Consider the following 22,306-nt stretch of genomic DNA (forward strand, 5'->3'; position numbering starts at 1 on the left):
AGTAGTTGTGAATTGTAAAGTGATTTGTAGAAATGGAATAAAAGTATTGGATTTAATGTTTTCACAAGTATGGATACGGACCCTCGGCGAACAGGAAAACTTCAGGCAAGTGAAATAAAATAATTGGATTCAGTTCAATAAAGCCTTATTGATATAGTGTCTTACATTGTTGTTTGTTCCTGAACTGTATGACTTAAGACTTAACACCTCCAATTTTACATTTGTCATCCATCAATAGACTCTTTAGAAGAGAGGCTAGAATTGTACGAAGAAATAGGCAAGCGACATCCACGAGCCGTTTCACCTAGAAGGTTACCTTTAAACTTTGTCACAGGTAATGCTGCATTATTTCTGTAGTACCGCTCTAAGATACTTAAAAAACTTCAGTTCAGTTTCAGTGCTTGCTATTTTTTCCATTTGCATTTCACCTTCGGTAGAAGATTTCTCTTTTTTGTTTTAACAAGACATATTTTATTTTGTTTAGATACACTCATAGGCCAAAAGGCAATTTTCAGAGGCAAAACATCCAGCATAGACGCTTAAGAGCTGTTAACAGAAGCTGTGCATAGCTGGATTTTGTTCAGATCCAATAACTTGTAACAGTTATTGCTATGGCACCAAGCCGTCTTCTGGGAACTCTGGGATATTTATCACTGAATAGGAAACACACAGTTACCTATTGGAACCCACCCACGTGGTTGACGATTAGCGGGGAGGTTTTCTCCAACCTCCCAGGAAGATACATGGGATGGTTCAAACATACCTGTGCAACTGATCCAATTTCAGTATCTGAGCAGTATCTTGGTGGGGAGTATGTTTGAATCTCCCATCAATGCCACTGACAGCAGGGTAGCTAGGACCCCCATTTGTAAGGGCACAAGAATGTGGTAAAGGTATTTGGGAGTGGTAAAGGGCAGATACAGAAGCTCCTTGTAGTAAAGGTGTGAAGCATTAGCTTTTTATTTTCTTCTACGTGGAGGTGTTACACTGTTGTGATCTACTCCTGTTTTGATTTTTAGTTTAAAATGTGGAGTCCACCGCGGTTTTAATTTCAGGGTCTTCATGTCATTCCTCGTGCCTTTCAGCCTCTCCATCAAGCCACTGAGAGGTGATCCAGAATGTGAGCTGAAGTGGCACCCTTATGCGATTGGCACTCAGTTCTTTCTCTGCTTTTCATCCTACCAGATGAGATGGTGGGACAAGATAGTACTTTAGATGGAATCCAGGGAACTGAAATTCAGTAGAGGCAAGATGGAAAAGCGGGAAATAGTTTGTCCAGTTAATAACGTTCAACCTGTTTTGCAACCGGTATCCCCCTAAATAATTATGTTCCTAGTTTGGGGATTCTCATAGTCCTGTCCTATCTTAGTCCGAGTGAAGAACCACGCTGAGATGGTATCTTGGTCTCTAGTGTTTATTGAGCTACTCTAGTAGACAGAAAATCCTGCCAAACTGAAAAACATGGGAAACCCACAGAGATAAACCCCCAAACTCAAGGCGGGTCTGCTCTGAGTTTCTCTGGAGGAAAGTTCAAAGCCTCTAAACTACGCATGCACTTTTCCGCCTGGATAGGGGCCCCCTCCTGCTCACCGTCAGTGCTCAATGCAGGTCCAGCCTTGTTTCTGAAAAGCATGGGTTCCTTCAGTGCTGCATAGGTGCCCCCTGCCTCTAATATTGCATCCCTGAAATTCAGTTGCAAAATGATCAAATTTGGTGATGTGATTTCAGGCCATTTTGGAAGAAGGTTGGAAGGCCAGGGCTAGGCTCTGAGATGGGAGTAGTTTGTTTGAAAATGAATCTCATTTCTCTTTTCACCTTAGAAACCCCATAAAACCCATCCTGGAGGGCAAAAAAGAATTCAACCCTGCCCATCTGGTGATGCCATAGTGCCACCAGATGTCCTTCTGTAGCCCTCCAGAAGATTTGGAATCCGGTTTGGCTCCCTCCCCCAACTTAAGCTGAAATATTTATTGTAGTATTTTGGGGGGCTGCCTATCCTTAATGGCAGGTGTTACTGTCAGGCAACTTCAGTTAGTCCTAGAAAGTATCAACCTTGTACAGTTAATATAAACAAGCATTTATGAAATGGAGAAGGAAGTAATTTTTGGAAGCCTGTAAAGTTCTGTTGAGGCTTCCCTGAGCCCAGTGAGTGGACTTAGTGTGGAATGCTCATCTAGCTGCATAAGAATTAGGTGTTTATTATAAAATGATTGACTCCCATCACCTTCTAAATTGAAGTTTGTAAACTAAGAAATTAGTGTCAGATTCTTACACATATTTGGATATTTTCTGGATAATTCTGTATAATCACAGCCAATTTAGCATTTGATGTACTCCAGCAGCTAACAGCCACCAGTTTTAATGGGTCAGGCTCTCCTTAACAACTACCATTATGTAGTGACTGAATGCCTTGTGATTGTCATTGATTCCATCCAGAGGGGTTAGATGGCAGTAGCAAGCCTTCACATACATTATGCATTTTGAAAATGAATTTGTTCCCGGCAATCTAAAGTTCAGGTTACTTAGCTGCAACCTGTATGTATTATGCAAATTGACCAAATTTCCACAGTTTTTCTAGAGAAATGCAAGATACAGTATTAACTTCTCAAAATGTTATTTTTTTGGTATCTTTTAGGTTTTTTCGTAGTTGCTTATGCAAAATGAACACCCTGAGTGATTATAATATAACCAATATATTTTTGCTTCTAGGTGAAAAATTTAGAGAACTAATGGATAAATTCCTGAGGGTTAACTTCAGTAAAGGCTGCCCACCTCTGTTCACTACTTTGAAATCTTTGTATTACAGTACAGAAAAGGTCAGTTTTCTTAAAGTCCCAGCGTGCATGCACACGGCACATGCTCATGGACACGGATATATAAAAGCACATTTATGTAGTTTTGTGTATTTTACAAATCATTTAACAGTAATTGTTACTCTTTTGTCTGTCTTCATGAGTTTGATTTCTATAGCTTTGCTTCCACTGGGTGGGATATTTTCATCCAGTTTAGAAACCAGACTGATAATACCAAAAGTTTCACCTTAGGCATGAAAGCCAGCTGGGTGACCTTGGGCCAGTTGTTCTCTCTCAGCCCAACTCACCTCACAGGGCTGTTGTTGTGGGGAAAATAGGAGGAGGAAGGAGTATTAGGCAAGGAACATACCTAATACTCCTTCCTCCTCCTATTTTCCCCACAACGACAGCCCTGTGAGGTGAGTTGGGCTGAAAGAGAGCGACTGGCCCAAGGTCACCCAGCTGGCTTTCATGCCTAAGGTGACTTTGGGCCAGTGACTCCTTCTCAGCCCTTGAAGAAGTGACAGTGGCACGCCACTTCCAAAAATCTTGCCAAAAAAACTGAAAGGACTTGTCCAGGCAGTTGCCAAGGGTCAACTGGAAGACACACCCACACCCACGCAGACAAAATAGTTGGCTATTTATTTCTGGACAAAATGTAAAATAACCTGTATTTGGCCCTTCACTGAGGTCCCCATGGCTTGCTCTTTTTCCTGCTAAATCCAGTTCCTCTACTTCTGCAGGAAAAATAGAACTAGATGTTAATGTTCTTTGATTCGGATTGTTCACTTGAGTGATGCATTGTGATTGCTTGAAAAGATTCCATGTCAAACTCTACTGGCCAAATACAAGCTGTGGAAACACGCCAGTAGTTTTCTCCCTCATATGCTAAATTTTGCAGTGACAAGCAAAAAATTGATAAGGGACTTTCAAACAAGCAGGACCATGTTGCTCTCTGACCCTCTGTTCCTTTTCCCTCAGCTTTTCATCTCTGAAATTAGCATGTTTGATATAATCTACTGTATACTGGTGGTTTAACTACTGAAAGTTGACAGTCAGATTGTTCTGTAACGCTACCAGTCAACCTGGTCTCTGAATACCATCTTTATGTTGCTGAAATTGCACAACAAGGAGATGGGAACAGGCTTGGGCAAATTATGAGAGGTATAGAAGTACAAAAAAAAAGGCTTTATTATTATTAATATTTTTGAATCAGAATCCTAAAGTGAGAAACTACACACACTGTAGTGAAAGGTAAGCATCCTTAGCGGCCACTGACTATGCAGTATCTCTTTGCAAGGGAAGAGAATGGCCTGGAGTATCCTGGGAAATCTATGGTTAGTTGGCTGGAACCCTTAAATAGGCTTCGCCCCTGGTGGCAGTTCTGTTCAGATTTGCAATGGATTACTAAAATTTCATGGGTCTTGCAGGCTTTTCTTACTGGCTGCTGTGACAAGATGTAGGAATAGGTGGATCTTCGGTATGAATCCACACATCTTTTCTTGTATGCAAACTTGTACAATACCCACTCTGCCTGTTTTCCACATAACGTCGATTTCTGTCGAAATCTGTTGAATAGAACCTGTGGGGAAAGTATGGTCTTGTTCAAAAGGCGAAAGTATAGCGCTCAATGTAACTTCAAGAAAAAGAAAGAATGAAAACACACAACATTTTATTTGGAAAATAACTAGGGCTGCTGCAGAAAGAGACAACCTGTAGTAGGCAGCAAAGAGATGCAGGCAACTCTCTTTGTCGCCATCTAATGGTTTTCCAGGGGAGTGTTTTCAAGAATGTAGTGACTTATACAAAAAGTACCTTGCTTTACAATTTAGAAAGGGTAATGTTATTTGTTTGTCAAGTGATGTGCTAGTTTATCTGGAGAATGAATGAACGTTAATTAAGACGGTAACCGCAGGAGCATTTTGAAATGAACTTCTTAACTCTCTTTTGTAGATTTCAACAATCCAAGAGCTTGTTATGGGTTACGAAACTTCTTTGAAAACCTGTCACTTGTTTAGTCCACATGGTAAGCTTCAGTGCTGAGGAATGTAGCTGAAATGCAATGTTTAATGTTTAATGAGCGTAATCTGGACTGGTGTATCTTCGAGGAGGGAACCGTTTTCTAAGAAGCAAGCGTTTTAATAATATACTTCCAAATTAAGCGTTGTGAAATGTTGTGTACGTTGTTGCAGAAAATGGAGAGCAGGAACCTCCAACGACGCTGCTTTGGGTTCGTTATTTCCTTGCACAGCATTTTGACAAGCTTGGCCAGTTTTCCTTGGCGTTGGATTACATTAATTCTGCTGTTACTAGTACTCCAACACTAATAGAGTTGTTCTATTTGAAGGCCAAAATCTATAAGGTAATTACGCTTCCTTAAATATCCCATATTCAGAATACGTAATCAGAGTGTGTATATTTCATATAACTTGATAATGCACTTGAAGTCAAAGGTAGATAGTGGAGATCAGGATGATCTGACCTGAACTCTCAAGACAACAATGTTAAGCCCAGGTAGAAAATAGAGGTAATCTTCACTGAACAACCATTTCTTTAGTGATGGTTCAAACTTACGATGGTGCTGAAAAAAACCTACTTACAACTGGTCCTCACACTTATGACCATTGGAGCATTCCACGCGGTTGCATGATCACGATTTGGGCACTTGGAACTGGTTCACATTTATGACCTTCACAGCCTCCCGTGGTCATGTGATCGCCATTTTCAACCTTCTCAGCTGGCTTCTGGTAAGCAAAATCAATGGGAACTGCACGATTCACTTAATGACCACATGGTTCACTTAACACCCACAGTGATTCGCTTAACAACTGCCGTGAAAAAGGTCGGATTCGCTTTTTGGTCCCAATTGTGGTCATTAAGTGAAGACTACTTGTATCTATGGGGTGATACCCACCACACGAGTGTCATCCCAGGACAGAACATAATGTTAGGGTGCCAGTACTTCTGAACCTGTAATATTTGGAAGAAAGAGAGTTAGGATTTAGCTTCTCTATTCCTCATTATTGATAATGAACTTTTACATTGCTGATTCAGTTATTTGATGTACAGAGCTTGGAAAACATTGGAATTGGTCTGCTTTTCAAACGAAACTTCCTTGATAAGCAGACCTGAATTCACAGTCAATCAAAACTTGGAGAGATGGGCAAATTAACCCAAAGAATTACACAAATTGGACTGGTCTTAAATACAGTAAATTTCTTTTTCTGCTAAGTAGAATAGAAAAAAGGCATTGAAGAAAAAACAGAAAGATGGCACATTTTACTAGGCTAGGGCATATATAGCATTAAATAATGTCTGTACATGTAGATTAAATATGGTTCCAAATTTTTATTTGTGTATTAAGTACGTAATGATATGCTAGTATGTGTACAAATGGATGACATATTGTTTCCTATGTATTAGATGAATAGAAGTGGAAGATCCATTAAATAATGAATTATGTGTTCTGAAAGTGTTTATCTTTAGTTATTTGCTATTTCTGACCTAAAAGATAGACGTGTTTAGATTTGTTCTACATTCTAGTGCTCTGTAATTACTGATGGGATTTGTCAACTGTGTCAGTTTTCTAATTATGATCTTTTAAATTTTTATCAGAATATTCTGAGTTTATTTTTCACATAATGAAGTATGATAAAGATGACTGTAATGTTTATCTTTCTAACATTTCGAGCAAAGGGAAGATTTTTAAAAATCTTATTTTACAGTGTACTTGTTATGGGCAATGAAATTAAAAATAGATTCACTTGCCCAATAGCATGTAGGCAACCTCAAGGAAGCTGCCAAGTGGATGGATGAGGCCCAGTCCTTAGATACAGCAGACAGATTCATCAATTCCAAGTGTGCCAAGTATATGCTGCGTGCAGACATGTTCAAGGATGCTGAAGAAATGTGCTCCAAGTTCACAAGGGTAAAAAAAAATAATTATTACCAAATGTTGATAGCATTAAAGCTTGGTTTCGTTCTTTTTTTTTAAATGCATCTGCTATTATAAACTTTTTTACCAAATCCTTTCAAATACACTTTTGATATACAGATGCCTGTTAAGTATAAAGTGGTGCTGTTTTTTTTAATTGTGCCTATATACTTTAGACGTAGTGATTAACTTCTAGGACGAACAGCCTTCTTAGTTTTCCTTGTAGCCTTAAAAATTTGATTGCAACGTGGAATAGTTTCATTATAATTTTGTTGCAAATATAACCTTATTATATTATTCATGAAGTTGAACAATGTAATGGAAGCCACTCTATTTTCAGTGGTATTTCCCTAGCAAATGAGAACTTTTGAAACGCAGTGGGATTTACTGCTGAATTTTTAGGACTGCATCCAATTTTTTTTAAATAACCTCCAGTTCAAGTCATGTTCGTGATCACCCGGTTCATGCAATTACTATATGTTCGTCTTGCAGTTTTTACATTGCATTTTGCATTTATGCTTCTCTGTCTTATCAAGATCAATATTTCTCCAGTTATCAAAAGGCTAGTGCGAGTTACGACTTACAGCCTTGTTCATTAAGTGAAAGATTCACTTGATTTTCTTAGCTGGAAATCCTGCATTTGTGGATAAATGCCGTGGAACTCAATAGACCAGTTTCTAGGGGAATGCGCACAGCCTGTGTGGTTGGGATTATGGGGTGCTTTTAATCGTAGGATGTGCTGGTCTTCTCTTAGCTGGAGGTGTTTAAATAGAAGCTAGATGACCTTCCATCAAGGATGCTGTATAAAAGATGCTATATCGAGGATACTTTACGCTTACATTTATACGTTATGTAATATATCTTGTTTTTATTGTATTTTAATCTTTTTAGCTCTATTGTAAACCATCCAGATTCCCTCTTTTGGGGGAGATGGGCAGTGATGAAATCTGATAGACAGACAGACAGACAGACAGACAGACTATAGTAGTGGAGTTCTGCACTGGGCAGGGGCTGGATTAAATGATCTACAAGATCTCTTCCAACTGTAACCATTTATAATAATGCATTTAGAGAACTCTTTATGCAATTCCTTGGGTTCCTGAACCGGCAGTCATTATGCTTATCATTATTTGCAACTCATATATATGACAAATACTGTTTAATCACTTTGAAATACAGGTAGGTCTCAGAGCAGTTAATGAATCCCTCCAAATGGTCACGCTATTCAAATTTGCACTATTCAGAGTGATATTTCTATGGAAAATAGGGTGAGGGGTTCCAGCTTGACAGAAATAGGCAATGAAAAAATGTAAACATTAATTTTTATATGTATGTTACCGAAATATTACAGTAAAGGATTAAAAGAATATACATATCATTTAAATTTATGGTTAACAACGTCACAGAGTAGTTCTAGAAAGCCAGATAAAAGCAAAAAAATTCCACCATAGATTCAGGCATTCTAACCACTTATTTTAGCGTTGCTGTGAACATGTTTGTGTTGTTCAGTTACATCAGTTTTCTGCTCTAATGTAATAATGAGCCTCTTTTTAAAACTTGTACTGTTTTCCTATGACGGAATCTTCCTTTTGTCCATTTTGTGCCCACAAAGATTAGCAGCATCTAAAACCCCAACTGCTGCAGCGCATGCACTAGCTTCCATTGGGCATGCGCTAGCCTTGCATTAACTGAATTTTGGGTCACATTAAATGCAACCTGGTATCAATTTACAATTCACACTGAATCGAGTATTGCATTATTTGAACTCACACTAATTGTGACCTACCTGTAGCTCCTTAATTTCTTCCCCCGTCTGACACTGAATGTTTCCACTGCCCTCTCCAATTTGATATTGCCACTTTCACAGTCTCCCACTTGACAGAACAGAACAATGAAAAAAAATTAAAGATCAAATTTTAAAAATTCTGAAAACCCCTTTCTTAAAAATAAAACTTGAATCAGTTGCAGTCTCCCTGGAAAGCTGTCCAAACAGGCTGGAGGCTGAATTTGGGGAAATTTATTTTTTTAAATAAAATCTATTTGTAACATATTTGTAATTTGCAGGAGGAAATGTAAGTATTTCCAAGGACTGTAAGAAAAAGGACAGAGTTATAGAGATGATGATGATGATGATGATAATGGTGGCGATGAAGCATAAGATTACCGAAGTGTTCTTACAGGATGTGTTGATAGATAAGACCAGTGCTTCTCAACCTTGATGACTTTAGGATGTGTAGACTTCAACTCCCAGAATTCCCCAGCCAGTATGGCTGGCTGGGGAATTCTGGGAGTTGAAGTCCGCATATCTTAAAGTTCCCAAGGTTGAGAATACTGGATAAGACTATTTCTAAAGTATTCCTAAAGTACTATTATTATTTTCAGGAAGGGACTTCTGCAACAGAGAATCTCAATGAAATGCAGTGCATGTGGTTCCAGACAGAATGTGCTTTAGCTTTTCAAAGATTAGGAAAATATGGAGAGGCTCTGAAACAGTGCCATGAAGTGGAAAGGGTAAGTCAGCCAACAGATAGCCTTTTTCCTGATTACCGCTTCCCATAATGGACATGGGTTTGATTAGTCACCAACCGAAGAGCATCTGAAAGGAAAGGATCCTGAATTTAAAAGGACCCTGCCACAAAACAAAATCAAACAGGAGGGGAGAAGAATTGGTCTCCTTTACCATATTCTCAGCTCCTCTAAGAAAACTTTTCTGATTTAAACTGATTGGGGAAAAACACCTGATCTTCCCTTCACAGGAGTTGCAGTGTTTGAAAGGACCTTATGAAGTTGGAAGCCTTCTTTCCTTCTGCAGATTGTGTATTTGATTATTGCTTCATCATAATTCAAAGCTAACTCAAGAGCGAGTGCACCTTCACAAATCAGCAGCAGGCACTAAACACTCTGATCAGTAAAGTTTGAATTTGTAGTGAAACACAAATGCATTTGGGGAAACCTTACCAACGTTTTTCTGCTCCACATGTCAAGCCCAACCCATCTCGGTGTGTTTGTTTTTAGCCAAGGAGCCACATAACTGGAAGAGCGTAAACCATCTTTTCTTCTGTTTTTTAAGAGATAAAGAAGAAGTTTTATTTTCAGAGGCTTCACATTCCCACTCCCACCCTTTTGTACGTTTTAGGTTGTTGTTGTTTTTGCCCAAATTCATACGGCCAATATTAGATCGTTCAAGTCTTTTGCACAGTCTCTGGGTTTCTTGTTGGGGGTTGCATTGCCCACCCCATTCTGGAGAAATGCTGAAAAAGTATTTCTCATTGTTAGATTTTTAAAAATTCATTGTGGTACACTCGTTCAAGGTTTCTCAGCCAGGGTCCTGTGGCACCCCAGGGTTCCGCGAGAGGTCACCAGGGGTTCCCTGGGAGATCACGATTTATTTTAAAAATTATTTCAAATTCGGGCAACTTCACATTAAAGAGGTAACTTTCATTCCTTATTTTTGGTTTAAGAACACTGTTAATGCATATATATATAGGCCTACCTTTGAAACAAATAAAATAATTTTCCAACTTCTGGCCTATCTTTGAGCCTGAATGGGCAGGGGTTCCCCAAGGCCTGAAAAATATTTCAAGGGTTCCTCCAGGGTCAAAAGGTTGAGCAAAGGCTGCACTAATTCCTGACAAGCAATATACCATCTTTTCACTGAAACCTAAAAAATTAACTGCATCATGGCAGTGGTTTGCTTTTTTGTGTTTTGTTTCAGCACTTTCTTGAGATCACAGACGATCAGTTTGACTTCCATACGTACTGCATGAGAAAGATGACCCTGCGTGCCTATGTTGACCTCTTGAGGTTGGAAGATGTTCTAAGAAAACACACTTTTTATTTTAAGGCCGCTCGATCAGCAATTGAAATTTACTTGAAGCTTCATGACAACCCCTTAGCCAATGAGAGCAAAGAGCAAGAAGTAAATTCAGGTATTTAAGCTGTAGTCAGATACGAGTGGAATTTATTTCCAAAAGGTGATTCCATAAATCGGGTTATTTGCTCTAAGAATTTAAAAGCTACGTTTTGTTTTTGTTTTGTTTTCATTCATAAAGTTTCAGCTTGGTGCAGAAGTAGATTTAGTGCGTTTATTTTGGGTTATTCAGAGAAAAGGTATTTTATTTTGGTGTTTTAGAAAACCCTGGGAATAATTAGGGTATCTTTAAGAATCTAACACAGTTGTAAATCAGCATATACGTTACTGCTAAACGCTTGTAATTGAAGAATTTTTAAAATAAATTTTAAAAGTTTTACAAAGTAGTAGTTGAAAAATAATTTTGGACATGATGTTCATCAGCTAGACAGCTGGACTTATTGGCAACATATATTTGAGCTTTATCTTTTCCGCCGAGAGTGGTAAACGTTCCTTCAAGTTCAAAAAATAAATAGATAAATAAATCAAATTGCCTTTGATTTAGGTTAGCCCCTGCCAACAGGCTGAAATGATACAGATCAGCCACAGCTTTTCCATGTCTTTAAGAAGACATTGTGCTGGTATCCTTGATTGTGGTTTTGAAGGAAAGGCTGAGGTAGGGTATGGTTCTTAGGCCTCTGAAAGAGTATTATATTTGCCTTGCTGCTGTTTTTATAAACTGCTGAAGCAAGTTCAGAGGGATAGAAAAGGGCCTTTCTGGAAAGTTCCCATTTGTTCTCCAAATGAGACTCTGGCTGGCCACAGAAGGCGTAAGTGACCTCACCAATGATTGTTGGGAAAACCCTCCCTTTCTGCCAGAACATTAAACCCAGTCATTGCTGATTCATTGCGTATACTCTGAATTTTAAGGCAGTTCAGTCCTTTGGATTCAAAGGCAAAAATATGCCTCAGAGCAGCTGACTAACTCTTTAAAACAGCTGCTTCTTTTCCTAGGATCGCTGGGAATCACTGCAGAAATCTGAGGAAATCTGGGTTTAAGGAATTCACCCTCTTTGGCACCCTTTTTGCATTTGAATCCAGAGCTCTGTTCGACCCTGCTGAATCTCTTCTTATTTGCAATTAATTATTGTATTTTAACTGTTTTTGCAAGTGGGGGTATGTAGGAACTCTTACAGCTGAATGCAATAGCTAATTGTATTTTATTGCCTTTGTCATTTTTACATGCTAGTTCTCCTGACGCTGATTCAGCTCATGTTAAAACGTACGCTCTGTTTTCTGCAGAGAACCTTTCTGCCAAAGAACTTAAGAAGATGCTCAGCAAGCAGAGACGAGCGCAGAAAAAAGCTAAACTAGAGGAGGAGAGGAAGCATGCGGAAAGAGAGAGGCAGCAGAAGAATCAGAAGAAGAGACGAGAGGAAGAAGAGGAAGAAACCAGCGGCCCCAAGGAAGAATTGGTCCCCGACAAACTGGAAAGGGTAAACTTGGGCCCTGCTTTTGCCTACTTCTAACCTGCTGAGAAGGGTTCTCCTTCACTGGTTTGAGTAAGGAAGACGGTTACGAGGGGTTGGGTCGGTTTTTCTTAGCCTGCTACCAGGCAGCTGTGGGTTGCTCTCGCTCAGCCCAACCCACCTTGCGGCATCGCTGTGTTCGTGAGGAAAACTGGAGAAGGGAGGGCTTTTCTCCTGGAGGAAAGGCAGGGGATAAATCTAACTCACAAAAAATAAATAACTATGATTGGCAACACCCATGGGGCCCCAAGACAGAAGCCTAAAACTTAGGCCAGCATGCTCTTTCTCAGGCTGATGAAGGGCTAGGAAACAAATCTGCCTGGGCATTTCATCTAACCTTATTCTGTGAACTGTGAAATGTTCTAATTTCCAATGTGCTTGAGCTGATTTTGGGGACCTTCCTGTTTTTGGAGAATTCTTAGCTGTTCTAGTAAGAGATCAGAAGTAAGTGTTTCACTGGTCAGCTTTCTCCCTTCCTCTTCCAATTGGGAGAAGTTTTGTCTTAACCAATCCCTATAACTTGGATGCTTGCTTTTAGTTTCAATCCCTAGATAATAGCTGGACAAGTAATTTGATTGGATATTGGGGTACAGGTAGTTCTCGTTTAACGACCACAATTGGGACCCGACTTTCGGTTGCTAAGCGAAGTGGTCATTAAGCAAACCCAACCTGATTTTACGACCTTTTTTGCAGCAGTTGTTAAGTGAATTGCTGCAGGTGTTAAGTGAACCGCGTGGCTGTTAAGTGAATCACACAGTTCCCCATAGATTTTGCTTGCCAAAAGTTGGCTGGGAAGGTAAAAATGGTGATCACATGACCACAGGATGCTGTGATGATCATAAATGCAAACTGGTTGCCAAGCCCCTAATCATGACACTGGGGACGCTGTGATGGTCATAAGTGTGAGGACCAGTCGTAAGTCGGGTTTTTTCAGCAGTTTTTTTCATAGTAAGTCTGAACCATCACTAAACAAATGGTTGTTAAGCAAGGACTCCCTGTAGATGGAAATTAGAGTCAAGATATCAGATGTCTTCTGAAGTGATAGAGCACCTCAACCAATCCTCTTTGATCTTTCTCTACCCTAGGAGTAACACTACTCAAATATTATAAAAAGGGGGGAAGGCAAACACTGTGGCATCAAATTATAACAAGCTTACTCTTTTGAAATTAACTTTCTCATATTCCTGTTTGTAACTTACTGAGATTTCTTTTGTCGAAACAGGTTGAGAATCCGTTGGAGGAGGCCATTAAGTTTCTTATACCTCTGAAGAATCTTGTGGCAGATAACATAGACACCCACCTATTAGCCTTCGAAATATATTTTAGGAAAGGTAAATACATGCAGCTGTAAAGTATGACAAGCAGATGATTTTGTAACACTTATGTCTGTACATTCTCCCAATATTACATTCTGATCAATACATATTTAATAGTTTAGCATCTTAGAATTATCAGTACAGAATACGGGTAGAAGTTCTAGATTAGTTTAATTAAATCTATTTTAGATTGCTATAATAACGGTCAAATATGTTTCATTTGCTGCCTAAATTTATTAGTCCTTACAGGTAGTCCTCGCTTAACGACCACAATAGGGACCTGCATTTTGGTCGCTAAGCAATACGGTTGTTAGGTGAGGCACTATGTGCCTAGACCTGATTTTACAACCATTTTTGTGGCAGTTAGAAAGCAAGTCACGCGGACATAAAGCAACTTATGACAGCTGTAAAACGAATCAATTGTTTCCAATTGTTTTTTTGGGTTGGAAGCTGGCTGGTAAGATTGCAGATCATGATCATGTGACTGTGGGGTGCTGCAAATGGTTGTAAATGAACCAGCTGCCAAACGCCCCAATTGCGGTCACGTGACCGTGGGGGTGGTGTGACGGTAGTAACTTGGAGGACAGATTGTAAGTAACTTTTTTAGCCCCATCATATCTCTGAACTGCCGTTAAACTAATGGTCGTAAAGCAAGGACTTCCTGTAATAAAGATGCTTGACTGCCATGTAATCCACAGTATTTCTGTAATTACTGTAATTTATATAGTCCAGTTGAACAAGCAGGTCCTTAAGTTTTCTCTCTTGATTCCTTTTCCCCCTTGCCTCATTCCTCTTCCACATTCTGTCTACCCCCGTAGGATATAGGTTTTTACTTTAAAGACGGCAAAAATACGTCCCCTGGAAAAAAATGGAATCTATACTCAAGGCAGTGGTGGGCTTCTCTTAAGGGCTTGCTCCCTGCACGTCCATGTAGCATTCAGCTGCCAAAATGATTGAAGATCCTTGTTGCTCTGCTAACACATTCCCAATAAGCCCAGCCCTGATGGGCTTTTGGTTATAACATCCAGCTTCATGCCTTTTATCTTGAAAACTCTCCACGCCACCTCCCCATTTTCAGTATCCTGCAAAATCTTTGCTTCTCTAGTCAGCCACCTTCAAAGGTCCAAAACTCCCTATTCTCAAACAACTCCATTCTTTCTTCTTTTCTGTTCCTTAAGTTTGGGCTTAACTGCTCAGAAAATCTTAACTGAACATTCACGTGGCTTGTGAAACCTTTGACTCAACGCTCCTCCCGGGCTGGGAGTTAAGGGCAGTTGGAATAACTGTGCATTTTCCCCTTGTTTACCCACTATTTCCATTGACCACCCTGGGTCTGTTTTCTATTGTAAGCCCCTTCCCACGGGGACTGATGTCAACTGGATCGCCTCATTTAAGTAATAATACTGCATTTTTTTCTGTTTATGCAGGAAAGTTTCTGCTCATGTTGCAGTCAGTTAAAAGAGCTTTTGCTATTGATGACAATAACCCTTGGCTCCATGAATGTTTGATTAAATTTTCTAAGTGTGGTAAGTACAAAATAAAATTATCAGCTTGCTTGCCGTAAAATTGTGCCGAGTTTCCTGAAATAAAATAAAGAGTATGCCTTTGCCTACGTCCTGGATCGGGGTAATAACATTCTCTTTTTATATTCTTAGTGTCAAGTCATAGTAATTTGCCAGAAATTGTGAACAAAGTTCTTACCCAAGAAATGCAGAAGATTTTTATTAGCAAAGATTTGGAAAGTTTTAATGAAGAATTTCTCAAACGCAATTCTACCTCTATATGGCACCTGCTCTCAGGTTTGTATTGACTGGCAATGTGCTGACAAACCTAATTTCACTGTAGGAATAAATAAAACAAATGAATAAATTTCATTGCCATTGTGTTGCATTGTAAAGTACATGGTCACAAGCATAGATTGAGCAATGAAGAAGATAGATTATCTTTTCATTTTACTTAGATGACTTCTGATGACTACCTGGGCCTTAACTTTGTCTTACTGTTCATAGAGAGAGGGAAAAAAAATACGTCTATGTGTGGTTGTGACTGCGTCTTAATTTAGTTGTCTCAGAGTTCAGTGAATAATGCCATCAGCAGAAAGATCTTTTTCCATGTAATAAAAATTGCTGATGCTTGTCTCAGATCAGCTATAATGGCATCTGGCAAATGAATGTATTCCTGTAGTGCATAATAGATCAGACTGAACATCTTCCATTTTTTTCATCGTAAGATACTGTCTACATAATTGTTTCAAATGGATTAAGAAAATGCTGGGTTTTTCTTTGTATAAAACTAAAACCTCCTCTTACTTTTAACAAGCTGCTTTTTTCTCTTGGAGGTGCCAAAATGATGTATTTCCTGGATAATTCAAGGCAAGAGAAAGCAATTGCGATTGCTACTAGACTAGATGAAACAATGAGAGACAGAAATGTGAAGGTAAAAGCAGCTTTTTTTCCTAGTTTGTGATCACAGATAACTTGCCCTTTAAATACATGTTAGATGCCTTCTTGAAGGAATGGCCAGTTCGTAGGAGCGTGCTTCGATGTCCAGTATAACGTTGTATGTAAAAAGTAGATCTGATGTAGAATTAAGTTCTGACTGAAAAGCATTCCTAGACCACAACTTAATACAGGGGTTTGTACCACATCCCACATTCTACACACACAGTCTATATTTCAGTTTCATGGGAAATTAGATTCCCAGTACTGATGTAATGTATTAATAGCTTTTGATTTTAGTTGGTGGATTTGTACTGTGTTAGCCAGGTATCCTTAGTTTACAGCTTAATAGTGATTTTTAATTTTTCCTTTCAAAAAGTATTATAATGCATTTTATAATTTATGTGCGATCCACATGACATTTTAGATTCCTTGTTTACTTATGTCTATCTTACCTTTTTATTTTTGTACTTGTATTTTATTTCTCCTTGTTTATATTCTTTCTTTAAAATGTTTAAGTAAGTAATAAAAAACAAACATGAATTGATTGCTAATTAAATGTTTAGTGTTAGCCTAGTGGCTTGGCTTGGATACTCTGTCTTATGGCAAAAAGAATGTTGTATTTTGGTTCTCGGTAGAAAAGGAAAGAGATGTGGGATATTCTTTTCAATACTCAAAAGAAGAGGCTGTCAGAGATGGTGTTTCTGCTTTTGACGTTTCTGCTTGTGTGTTTCTGCAGACTTTAACAACGGTTTTGGATTTCTTACTCGATGGCACCTTTGGAGAATGCCGCAGCCAGAGCGAAGGGTATCGGACAGCATGCCACAAACTGTTCCCTTTAGCGTCTGCCTTTATCTCTCCCACCAATGAAGATGAGAGTTGCTTTGCACCAATGAATCATACAGCCATTAATCATGATGTGCTATCCAATGAAATTTAAAATAGAAGACAGACTGGCTGCTGATGGGTGAGGGTTCTGCAGGATCTAATTGGAACAATTCAGATGTCAAGCCCAGGCAACTGGATGCAAATCCACTGTGGATTCCATTCATACTTGTACAGCTATGAATCTTTCTATTCTAAATCACGGACCCATAAATTCTACTGCATATACCAATAAATACAGTAACCTTCTTTCAAAACAGATGGAACACAGAGATGTCCATGGGGGAATCAAAGAAGATGCCGCCATCTTGACTTTGTTCACCCGCCCTGCCCCACCCCTGGACAGCCCTGGATGGGAAAGTTGGCAAACCAGGGTGGATATAACGCCACATGTGTTCTTCATTGTTTTCAGCTTTTCTTTCAAAGCACGGGTCGTGCTGATAGGTGCTGGCATAGTGTGTCAGTCTCATAGTGTTGTATGGGAACGCTGCTGATTAATTGGAAAGGCTTGTTTGGATTTTTAAATTGGAATATGTATTCTTTAAAACTGTAAATTATTTTGGTTCATAATTACTCAGTTCAACAATTGGTTAAACACTTAATACCATTAAGTTGCCATTATGACTATTAAGATACCTTTTTATTACTTAGGAATTTTAAAACATTTCATTTCAAAAACCGAGGAAAAAATATAGTTAATGGAGAATATGGTCTTGTCTTAATAATAGCAGTGAGCTACATTAAAATTCTCAAGAAATGATCCTGAAATCAATATTTACAAAAGTATTGTTGTTTTACATGCTCTAAAGCCATTAATGTTAAGATGTTATTTTTAAAAAAGCACAACTAAGTTTAATTATAAATTGCATTTCACCTTTCTTTTCCCCTGTTTATTTTTTATGAGTCAGTTAATCTAAATGCATTTCACATACAACATAGCAAAGTTTTGATTCAGTTGTTTTAAAGGTTTTTCTTCAGGAGATAAATGAACTATTCATGAAAATGTAAAAAAGTAAAAATACACTGTGGCTTGTATAAAGAATTCTTTTTTTTTTTTTGGAAGAAAACAATGGAACCAGTTTGTTTTCATGTTTTTTGAGTAATGTAAATATTTAAGATTACTTAGGTCCTATGCAAAATTAAAAAAGGGAAGTTTTACCAAGATAAATGTCATTAAGACAATCTCCTTTGTCATCTAGTTAGGATCAATAGTTGAATGAAAACTTACTGTAAAAAGTCAACAATGTAATGCTGTAATAAATTATTTTGTACACTTCACTCAATCAATCTATTTCTTATGGTAGTAGACCAGTACAAGCAGGGTGCTTAGTGAATATATATAAATCTGTCTTAATAGATAATAAACAAAATAATATTTAAGACAAAGTTAACATACTTTATAAAACAACCTAACTAACATCTGTGAGTGAGGTCCAGGGTGCAGTCTATACTTAGATTATAAAATAGACACAAAAATGATGTAAGTATAATGACATCTAAAATTAAAAAGAAGTGATAATACCTAAAATTTAAATGAATTATAGTTAGATAAAATGTGTTTGGCTACTGGAACATTGACCCATCAGGGTCCGGTGGATCTTCTGTGCTGCTGCATTAAACCTTGCCACATGTACTCCTAACAGAAGGCAGTTCATCTATGAGCAGCATCTGAGCGTAGGCTGAGTCTGAGACACCTACCAGGGTGTCTACTAATCCGAGGTAGGATGAATCTGTGTCAAATGTCTCCATCAAAATTTTGTATACTTGCCACTGGTACTCTGTGTTTATACCAACAGAATATAGTTACGGCCTTTGTCGTATTTTCAAGCCTATGACTATATTACAGTGAAAGTACTCAGAATAACGGTAGCCATTTTAATCTGTTTTAATTTGCCTTTTGTGGAAAAGTGTCACTTTTTATTGGTGGTTGGTGTCCATGCCTTGGTTAAAGACAGGACCTTTAAAATTTACAGAGGCCTCATGAAGAAGAGGATGCCTTTCACCCAATGTAGATACATCATCGGTGTCCACCTGGAATGGGTTGTTGATTAGATGTTGAGTACTAATTAGCGCCTCATCCCCACTGTGCCATTTAAAAGTGGTAAACTCATGATAGGAGACCTTTCAGATTTTAGATATGCTGGAAAAGTTGGAATGAGGGAACTGCCCAGGATTGGAAAATAAGGAATGCTGAAGGTTAGACTCAGCTCTATTCTGCAATTGTTATGTTCACATGCTGTGTTTCTCCGCTAGAGGGCACATGGCCTCTTCAGTGAAAAGTATCCGTAACAACTAAAAATACAAATATATTTGTAATCACCTCAAGCATAATTAGACCCTCAAATGACTGTGCTGTGGGGAGAAAATTTGCAACATACCATTATTCTGACTCCATCTTCAGTAAGGTACTTCTGAGAAGGTTCTACTAACAAGATGGGTATATTGTTCTCCATGAAAAACTAGAATGGTACATGGTATGTGAACTTCGGTGTGGAAACTATGAACCTCTACATGAAAAATCAGAATGGTAAACTAGAATAGTACATACAGCCCACCTTCCCTTAAACTCTCAGAGAGGGAGATGCTACATTATGTTACATCCCTGTGTATAAGCAAATACTCAGAAACTTATTTAAACAAAGAGGATAGAAGCATTCCCTAAGTCCTGGGAAGGGAGATAGTATTGGGAAGAGACTCAAACTAGCTCCCCGCTGATTCAGTGGGGTATAAGAAAGAGATAAATAAAGCACAATCAAATCTGTAAGATTCTGTTGTGATAGCCTATCTCAACCAAGTAGAGTTCTAGTCTGCCAGTCAGTTTCCTGATCTAGTCTACTAATTAGGATTGACAACAAGGTTTTACATGAGTTTCATCACCCTCTTGGGGGTGGGGAGGTAATTTCTCTAATTTTACACACTCTATCCCTTGCATAGATGTATATAAACAGTAAATGAAAAACTATGGTAAAGGTTCAAATTAGCAGACTTGGATATAATTGGCTTGACGTGCAACGGGCCTCATTTGCATGGCAAATTGCATCATTTGGGTAGTGATGTCCTTATGCGAATAGCCTAATACTTAATGGTTGTTCATGACTTTTTCTCCAGTTAGTCATGAATATGAGGTTTTACTGTATTTCCATAATCAACATCAGTTTTAAGTAATTGGTTAGAGCAGCCTTTCTCAACCTTTTGACCCTGGAGGAACCTCTGAAATATTGTTCAGGCCTTGGGGAATCCCTGCACGTTCTGGCTCAAATAGAGGCCAGAAGTTACAAAATTATTATATTCGTTTCATGTGCAGGTCTGTAGATATGCATTAACAGTGTTCTTAAATTAAAAATAAAGAATGAAACTTACCTCTTCAATGTGAAGTTGCCCGAATTTGAAATAATTTTTTAAATAAATTGTGGCCTCCCAGGGAACCCTTAGTGCCTCTTGCGGAATCTTAGGGTGGCACAGAACCCTGGTGGGGAGGCCCTGGGTTAGAGCATTACTAAATTAATAGAGGCATAGAATTAAAGCCCATCTTGCTTTTAGAGAACCTACATTTTATCCATTTTCTTCTAAATAAAATAAATTTGATGCCCCCCCCACTTTTCTTCTAAAATTGTATATCTATTTCTTGCCAAGCTATGATCTTATAGGGCAGGCAACATCAGCTCTTTGAAATAGGCTAGGTCAGGAAATAACACCACAAGGACTACAGGAATGCTCCTTTATTGTAGGGTATAACAACAGAAACTTAGAAGTCCAACAGAATTTCCCTTATATCCAACAAACTCAAAGTCGGGTTATTTTGAGTTTCTTTCTCATTTTTATACTTTCTCAGGACTGAGTTGGACCCCTAACCAGGTTAGGGGCAGATCATTTTTCCTTAGTGGCTCATTGATTCCTTCATCAAGGTTATCTCCTCATTCTATATTTCCCCAAGGACAGCTCTACGTTCCTTTGATTATGTGTCATCAAATCATTGTCAACTCTTTGTGACCATATAGATAGATTTCCTCCATGATCTGCCCCTAACCTGTTCCCTAATCCACATTCCTTCACAGAGAGAGATACTTGAAGAAAGGAGTCCTGTAAATAACTAGGCTCTGAGCCATCTAGGCCTTCATTGGTGACAGCCAACACTTGAACTGTGCCTGGAAGTCCACTAATAACTTGCATGTTGTGGTCTCAGATCGAACTGCCTTCTCTCCCTGAAAGCAAATAATAATCTCTAATGCAGCTACAAGATAGAAGCAGGATAGGAAGAGTATTACTGCTTTTGAACTTGTTGGAGAAGACTCCTGAGAATACCATGGCCAAAAAAGCAAACCAATGGATCATCGAACAAATCAACCCAGAGTTCTTATTTGAGGCACAAATGACCAGTCTCAAATTATCATACTTCAGACACATTATGTGAAGACCTTGATCTCTGGAGAAGGCTGTGATGCTGGGAAAGGTGGAAAGAAAGTGAAGAAGAAAATGACCAGCAACAAGGTGGAGGGACTCAGTCACAGTGGCAATGAGTGCACCATTGGAAGACATGAAGGACTAGGCTAGGGACAGATTGTCATGGAGAAAATCTACCTATGTGGTCACGAAGAGTCGACACCAACTTGATGGCATTAGAGACAATCAATCAATGCAGCTACAACTCATGAAGTTAACATAATATGAAGTCAAGCCATATAAAAATTCAGCTAGTTTTGGAGCAATTGGAGGGACAGAATAATGTAAAATCACACACCTGTCCAGTGGTGTGAGATGCTAAAGTCATCACAAAGATTTAAATTATTTTACACAGCAGAAGAAAGTTGAAATCCAATATATTGAAGAACAAGTGTCTGAACAACATGCTGCAGTTTGTTGACCTAGATATTCATGTCTGAATAAATGTATTTGAAACCAGCTTACTTTGTATGTTCAGACCACAGCACGATGCAGGATGCTTTGCTGGTGGGGGTCTTTTCTTGGTTTTTCATACATTTAGTGGAGTCCACCAATGCATTTCCCCTTTACGAAATGCATTGCTGCAAGCTTCAAGCTTTCTCTCTCCTTCTTTTACATGAAAGGACATTAAACTTTTGTGGTTTGGAACATCTGGCAACCTCCAGTTACATCTGAATACAGAAAATGGTGGTTTTCAGAGCCAGGCTCATTAGCAGTTTGGAAATGGGCAATTTCTTCCAAAAAGTTTTAAACTTTTTTGCCTTGCATGTGAAGGGAGTATGCATTTAAATACAACCGTAGCGAATTTTAATAGTGAAAAATCATGGTTTTTCATGAGATCCCAACAAGGACACCTAATATGAGGCGTAGAAAGTTCTGCAACTGGAAGAGATCTAAAGTTCATTGATAGGCAGTGACTCTAATTCAATTTTTGGATCTTATTTGTTGCAGTATTGAAAACCTAATGCCTGTGGAAATCATCATGCAACAGTAGCAGTTAAAGAAATGTCGTAAAACAAGAAGCCAAATGCAAGTTATTTATAAATTAAATTAAAAAGTAGATTGATCTGATTTTGCTGCTTAATCTTCTAGCATTCCAATTACCCTAACTTTCCCCCCACT

The 22,306-nt window shown here is 38.6% G+C and overlaps 1 protein-coding gene across 2 annotated transcripts in view; it reads left to right on the top strand.

Moving 5' to 3' along the window:
- NAA16 (N-alpha-acetyltransferase 16, NatA auxiliary subunit) overlaps positions 1 to 18,022 on the top strand; it is a 38,819-nt gene extending 20,797 nt beyond the window's left edge. Inside the window, exons 8-20 of one of the 2 annotated variants that reach the window (XR_010068043.1) lie at positions 239 to 334; positions 2,710 to 2,816; positions 4,746 to 4,818; positions 4,985 to 5,154; positions 6,568 to 6,720; positions 9,109 to 9,237; positions 10,442 to 10,655; positions 11,879 to 12,072; positions 13,328 to 13,436; positions 14,849 to 14,947; positions 15,077 to 15,220; positions 15,741 to 15,857; positions 16,599 to 16,722. Coding sequence is in view for 1 of the 2 variants with exons in the window: in XM_063304563.1 (XP_063160633.1) it covers positions 239 to 334; positions 2,710 to 2,816; positions 4,746 to 4,818; positions 4,985 to 5,154; positions 6,568 to 6,720; positions 9,109 to 9,237; positions 10,442 to 10,655; positions 11,879 to 12,072; positions 13,328 to 13,436; positions 14,849 to 14,947; positions 15,077 to 15,220; positions 15,760 to 15,857; positions 16,599 to 16,799 (1,787 nt within the window). In the remaining variant the exon portion in view is untranslated. Of the gene's footprint in view, positions 1 to 238; positions 335 to 2,709; positions 2,817 to 4,745; positions 4,819 to 4,984; positions 5,155 to 6,567; positions 6,721 to 9,108; positions 9,238 to 10,441; positions 10,656 to 11,878; positions 12,073 to 13,327; positions 13,437 to 14,848; positions 14,948 to 15,076; positions 15,221 to 15,740; positions 15,858 to 16,598 lie in introns of both variants that reach the window. The other variant, XM_063304563.1, reaches the window with a different exon arrangement.
- The last annotated feature ends 4,284 nt before the right edge of the window (positions 18,023 to 22,306 follow it).

The sequence above is a fragment of the Candoia aspera genome, chromosome 5, assembly GCF_035149785.1.
Source record: "Candoia aspera isolate rCanAsp1 chromosome 5, rCanAsp1.hap2, whole genome shotgun sequence".
NCBI lineage: Eukaryota > Metazoa > Chordata > Lepidosauria > Squamata > Boidae > Candoia > Candoia aspera.